Source organism: Rhinopithecus bieti, unplaced genomic scaffold (genome assembly GCF_001698545.2).
Source record: "Rhinopithecus bieti isolate Rb0 unplaced genomic scaffold, ASM169854v2 scaffold_8783, whole genome shotgun sequence".
In the NCBI taxonomy this organism is placed as follows: domain Eukaryota; kingdom Metazoa; phylum Chordata; class Mammalia; order Primates; family Cercopithecidae; genus Rhinopithecus; species Rhinopithecus bieti.
In genome coordinates this window covers 1,994,938-2,001,159 of record NW_016806197.1, presented here as the reverse complement: position 1 = coordinate 2,001,159, position 6,222 = coordinate 1,994,938, and the positions used below count along the sequence as shown (strand labels likewise).

At 46.0% G+C, this 6,222-nt stretch overlaps 2 protein-coding genes across 5 annotated transcripts in view; both read right to left on the bottom strand.

Annotated features, from left to right (window-relative positions):
• LOC108531572 (60S ribosomal protein L26-like) overlaps positions 1-432 on the bottom strand; it is a 1,669-nt gene extending 1,237 nt beyond the window's left edge. Inside the window, exon 1 of the mRNA XM_017875095.1 lies at positions 1-432. Coding sequence (XP_017730584.1) covers positions 1-391 — 391 coding nt within the window. The 5' untranslated portion in view covers positions 392-432.
• Positions 1-5,818, bottom strand: part of STRIP2 (striatin interacting protein 2) — a 35,133-nt gene extending 29,315 nt beyond the window's left edge. For 3 of the 4 annotated variants that reach the window (XM_017875041.1, XM_017875043.1, XM_017875045.1), the window contains exons 1-5: positions 5,729-5,818; positions 3,923-4,551; positions 3,596-3,661; positions 2,795-2,858; positions 1,530-1,601 (exon numbers count right to left, since the gene is read on the bottom strand). In XM_017875041.1, the coding sequence (XP_017730530.1) occupies positions 1,530-1,601; positions 2,795-2,858; positions 3,596-3,661; positions 3,923-4,290 (570 nt within the window). In that variant the 5' untranslated portion in view covers positions 4,291-4,551; positions 5,729-5,818. The remainder of the gene's footprint in view (positions 1-1,529; positions 1,602-2,794; positions 2,859-3,595; positions 3,662-3,922; positions 4,552-5,728) is intronic. The other variant, XM_017875042.1, reaches the window with a different exon arrangement.
• Between the last annotated feature and the right edge of the window lie 404 nt (positions 5,819-6,222).

The window sequence follows — 6,222 nt, the reverse complement described above, 5'->3', positions numbered from 1 at the left end:
CCTTTCCTACTTGGCGAGACTTGGCTTTCCGTTCAAGGATCTTTTTGCGGTCTTTGTCCAGTTTTAGCCTAGTGATAACTACCTTGCTGGGGTGAATGCCTACATGGACAGTTGTGCCATTAGCCTTTTCCCGCTGCACCCGTTCAATGTAGATAACATATTTCTTCCTGTAAACCTGGACTACTTTGCCAATTTGCTGACCTTTATAGTGTCCTCGTACAACCTGAACTTCATCATCCTTTCGGATGGGCATAGATCGCACGTTGTACTTCTGTCTCAGCTCTTTGGAAAGAGGGGAAGACATAATCTTCCTGCGAATGTGGGAAGGTGCATTGAAATGCCTTTTGCGATTCTTGCTTCGGTCGGAAGTCACAAAGGGATTAAATTTCATTTTGGCCGCTCCCGCTCTGTCTTTCGTACTCTTCTGGCTCCTTTCCTGACACATCCCCACCTCAACATACTGGTGTGCCCCAGGACTTTGTCCTGCCTTCCATTCTCTTCTGTATCTACTCCCTCCCTGGGTTATCTCAGTCAGTTCTACGGCCTTTAACACTGCCTATAAGTGTTACAAACAACTTCCGAATTTATTTCTCAGTCAGCCCTCTCCCTAGAATTTTAGACTTGTATTTCCAATTGCCTGCAGCTCCACTAACGGGCATCTAAAACTTAGTATGACCAAAACAGAACTGTTGATATTCCCGCCACATCCTGGCAAATGGTACTTATTCTTGATTTCTTTCTTTGCCTCTCTAACCACATCCAAATGCACTGCAAGTCTTGTCAGCTACATCTCCAAATCCAGGTCGGCATCATCTCTCATCTTGACTATTTCAAGGGTTTCCTAACTAATCTCCCTGGAGTGGGTCTATGCTTTTCTGGTCCAATCTTTACACAGAAGCTAATGTTTTTAGAAACATAAATCAGATCATATCACTCCCCTGCTTAAAATCTCCAAAGGCTTCCTTCCCTTTGACTATGAGTCTACTTCAAGTTCTCTACCTTTGTTTACAGGCCCTTGGCAAAGTGGCCTTAGGCCACCTCTCTGACTCTATCTGTAGGATCCCGGCCCTCGGCCCTGTGTTCTAGCCACAACAGCCTTCTTTCACTACCTCTGACACTCTAAACCTGCTTTCCCCTTGCTAAGGCTGTTCTCTCTGTTTGGAATGCTCTTTCCTCTGATGTTCCTATGGCTGGCTCCCTGTCCCTCAGATCTTGGCTTAAACGTCACCTTCTCAGAGGTCTACCTACTGACTGCCCAATCTTAGTAGTCTACCGATGCTTCTTTCATGTTATCCTGTTTAAATTTTCTTCATTGTATTTACCATTCTTTGATAGTTTGGTTTACTTAACTTTTTGTTTTTTATCTTTCTTCCTCAACCTCAATATATCATGAAAGTAGGGACCTTGTCTTGCCTGGAACACAGTTAGAGCCTAATATGCTGAAATGAATGCATGCACACATGCTCTGTTACAACACTGAAGACAGATTTTCTTCTACTCTTCTCCTGTGCAGGACCTCCTTGGCTCACCAAAGACATAGGGCACTTCTCCAGCTCCTCTTCATTCTTGATCTGCACATCTGCGATGGAGATATACTTGTGCTGACAAAGATAAGAAGACATCAACAAGGGCTGAGGGCCTCATTCACATGTGTACCAATCTCTTACTTAAATTCCCCAAAAGCAAGGAAATATTCTGCTTATGGGTTTGTCACCCCACATAGATATGAACTCTTTCAAGGCAGGAGTCTTAATCACCTCTGCATCATCAGCACCAGTCAAAGTGCTTTGTGCACAGTGTTTCTGTTTATTCTGTTTCTACATTTGCTGAAGAGCAGCAAATACCTAAGCATTTATCTTCAAACAAAGTGGAAGGGTTGCCAGGCGCGGTGGCTCACGCCTGTAATCCCAGCTCTCAGGGAGGCAGAGGTGGGAGGATAGCTTGAGCCCAGGAGTTCGAGACCTGCCTGGGTAATATAGTGAGACCCCGTTCTCCACAAAAAGGAAAAAAAAAAAAAAAAAAGACAAAGTGGAAGGGGAAGCCAGAAACAGGCCCCTGCCCCTGGACCACTGCCCTAAGAGTTTTGATGCGTGTGCATGTATGCACGGAGTGATGACTCCATGCATACAATGGATATAGAGCAGGCTCCTATTCAATCCTGGGCCTTTGGAAGTCAGTGGACTTATGGAGAGAGAGAAGTGAAAGGAAAAGAAGCAAGGAATGGGAAGAGAGAGAGAAGAATGGGAAGAGGAAAAAGAAATGAGAGGAAGAAAGGAGAATTTTAAAATCTACCTGAATATAGGAAACTGAGTAAGTAAAGAGAGACCTAAGCTTTCCTAATTGGCCAAAGGACTGCAGGGGGAATGCAGAAGGTCCAGAAAGAGTCTGGTATAAAAGCCCCACCCGGGCCAGGCGCGGTGGCTCACTCCTGTAATCCCAGCACTTTGGGAGGCTTAGGCGGGCGGATCACGAGGTCAGGAGATCGAGACCATCCTGGCTAACACAGTGAAACCCCATCTCTACTAAATATATACAAAAAATTAGCTGGGCATGGTGGCGGGCGCCTGTAGTCCCAGCTACTCGGGAGGCTGAGGCAGGAGAATGGCGTGAACCTGGGAGGCGGAGCTTGCAGTGAGCCGAGATCGCGCCATTGCACTCCAGCCTGGGGGACAGAGTGAGACTCTGTCTCAAAAAAAAAAAAAAAAAAAAGCCCCACCCAGTATCCAGGAGCCTGGTAATCTGACCTGCTTTGATGGCTCCCTATCCCTGAAGACTGAGAGCCCACCCCGGTCACCTGCTTTAGGGTCTTCACACTCTCATGGATGGGCCTGGGTAATCCAACCAATGTATCTGTGTCCCTGTAAAAGGCCAGACATACCAGATCATAAGCTTCCAAAGTACAGAGAACTACTGATACCCCAATATCCCCCTAGAGTCACATGGACCATGCTACTTTCAACAACATCTACCCCCAGTACCCTAGACCTTCCTCTGCAAGCTTGTAGGTCCCACATCAGTGCTTCAGGACACAAAAATAATAATAGTACACAGAAATGTTCCTGGAAATCAGGAGACTTTTATAGTCTTTTGGGTACTCGGTGTGGGAGTGGTAGATTCCTACTTAAAAGGGGTATAGCCCAATGACATCTTGACTGTGAAACTCCACTAATAAAGACTCAATTTTCAAGAGGCCAGTGGAAAGGATTCATGAAGATGGGGAAATGGGGGAAGATTGGTTCCATTCTAACCATGTCTCTTCTTCACAGAATTTTAGCCCATTAGAGCAGGAAGGGCCCATAGAAACCATCTAACTCAATAACCTCAGGAAAAAATTAAGGCCCAAAAGAGAAAGGACTTGTTGCTCAAAGTCCTACAATTGGCTAAAAACACAAAAGTTATTTGAGGAAAAGTGGAAGAAACTCAAGGAAAAAAAAATCCATAGAAAGAACCCAAAGTAGTCACTGGGAGTTGTCCACGGCCTAGGGGCTCTAGGTTACATTATGACTACCAGGCACCATCCCTCATTCCAAGCTACCTGCTCCTCTGGCCCCCTAGGAACCACTCTATAGTCAGTTCCAACCATTCAGTCACTTACTGCCCCAGGGTGAATCCGATGAACTTGTTCCTGCTCATCTCCAAGAAGTGCTCAATGTCCTTCTGTCTGAGAAGATGGTGGAAAGACCAATCCCAGAGAAGGGAAGAAAAGCAAACTTTGAGAGAGAGAAACTTTCCAGGCTCCTACCCCTCCAATCAGAGGACTGGAGCGGTGGAAAAAGGCAGCAATCAACAGAAGGAATTTCAAACCCAGGAGTTCTGACTGCCAGACCAACTTAACGAGCCTTGAATACATAGACTACCTCATCTTGGGCCTTTAGAGACTGAAACCCCAAAGCATAGGGGTCCCTGATGCTATTAAACCTACCTGACCTTTGGGGCCCAGGGCAGGCCCTTGGGAAAAGTCACCCGCTCAGCAGAGAGGGGTGCCTCTGAGGGTGGAGGTGGCACCAGAGGGTCTTGCTCTAGCAGGTCTAGCTCTCCATCCAAGGTTCGTTCTCCATCACCAGCAGACTCCTCTTCCTCCTCTGTGGCTGGCTCCTCAGTCTTGAAGAGATCCCTTTCATTGTAGATGTCCAGGCTGTCCTGCTTAGTGAGGAGTTGCTGGAGGGGAAAGAAAAGAGGGTAGGCGTGCAGAGAGCTCACTCTGGGCATCCTTGTCTGAGGCCACCCCATATCCACAGACCTCCAGATTTCAGGGAACATGGAATCTGAACACAGCCCTTGTGAAAACATCCAATTCCCCACCTCAACCCTACTGTCCCCACCCAAACCAATAACAGAACAAGAAGTTCTCAGGCAACCCTGCCATTAGCCAGGGAACAGAGCATAGATAATCCCAAAGTCACAGTTACTTAGCTTTCAGAAAGCAGTGATGCCTTTTTTTGCCAGCACTTTCCTTCCTAATTATGCTCTGCTTAGGTGAACATTCAATTAGTTTGCCTTCTGTGAGCATACACCAGCTGGCTGACTGAGGAAGAGGAGGACAGAAGCTTGCTGCTAGGCAGAGGGAAGCAAGTTTGGAATTTTAAATCTTGTGACAGAGAAAAAAAGATTGGACAGAAATAGGCCAAAAAGTTAACAGTGACTGTCTCTGGTTGTTAAGATTGTGGGTGATTTTTCTTTTCTCCCGTCATCACATTTTATATTTGTTCCAAATCTTCTACAATGAGTAAGCATTACTTTATAAAACAAAAATAAAGGTTAAAAAATTTTATTGCAGATAATGGAGACTGGATTACTGAGCACTACTGTCTAGCCTGTTGATGAACTCAAGTAGGTCAGGCAGGGGAGTTTATAAGAACATAGTCAGGTCTCAGTATAACCTGTCATTCTGACCTTTTCCGGACAGCAGACTACAGTCATGTGCTGCACAACGATGCTTCAGTCAACAATGGACTGCATACATAATTGTGGACCCATAAGATTATAATACTGTATTTTTACTGTGCCTTTTCTAGGCTGAGATACACAAACACCATTGGGTTACAATTGCATATGGTATTTGGTATGGTAACCTACTGTACAGGTTTGTAGTCTAGGAACAATAGGGTATATGCCTAGGTGTGCAGTAGGCTATGCCATCTGGGTTTGTGTAAATACACTCTATGATGTTTGCTCAGTGACGAAATTGCATAATGACACATATTTCAGATTGTATCCCTGTCGTTAAGTGTCACACGGTTATATACATAGACCCCTACCCAGTCATCTCTTAAATGTAAGCCTTTGGTTCCGGGGCCAGTTAAGAGTGTGGCTGGCTGACAGTAAACCTTCCTGCTGCTTCAAAATAGTAAAATACCTTACCCCAGAAAAATGGATTAGGTTGGAGACTTGTTCCGGTACCCTGGGTCCCTATTCTCAGGATTATACCCTAATTGTTGTTCAGAATGTAAGGAACTCCAGGCACTGAGGTTCAGGCCAATGATTCTGTAGCAAGACATGGCTATATGATGTGATATCACAGTGTCACATCACAACAGCCCAGAGGGCTGTCAGGGCTGGGGGATAGAGTCAAACTGGAGACTCTTAAGATTTCAGGTTGGTCACAGGGCCAGCCCAGGCAGGATGAGCCAGGTCATTTACTGCTTTTTCCTACCACATCCAGAGTAGCTTAGAATCTTGACTTTTGGACAGTGAGTGCCACAATACCATTGTCTGCTTCAGTCCATACCCTTCGAGAGCCACGGCGGCCTCGCAGCTTGGAGGGTGGGGGTGCCAGCTGAGACTCTCCCAGGTCAAGAGTGTAAGAGGGCGGGGAGGCAGCACGCATGCTCTTCACCACCTGGATACTGTCTTCAGCCAGTGGAGGCAGGCCCAATTCTGCCCGCTTCTGTACTTTGAGAGTCTGCAGATGCTCAAATCCACCGAGGGTAAACTAAGGAAGAAACAGGAAAGGGGCAGAGAGAGAGGATGGAAGGGAAGTAAGAGAGAGCCAAGGTCAGGGAAACATGGATGAAAAGAAAGAGCCACAACCTCCAGTCCCTTCAGAGCTTTTCCTTAATAAGGAGGTAGTAACACAGAAAGAGGCAAATATGATTACCATCCCCACGGCAACTGAGGAGCTCAGGGGTCAGGATAAAGCATTATTTACTGCCCCAGTATGGGAAATATCACAGAAGTTAGGAAAGGAATTCCTGGGGGCCTCCTCAAAAAAAAAAAAAAAAA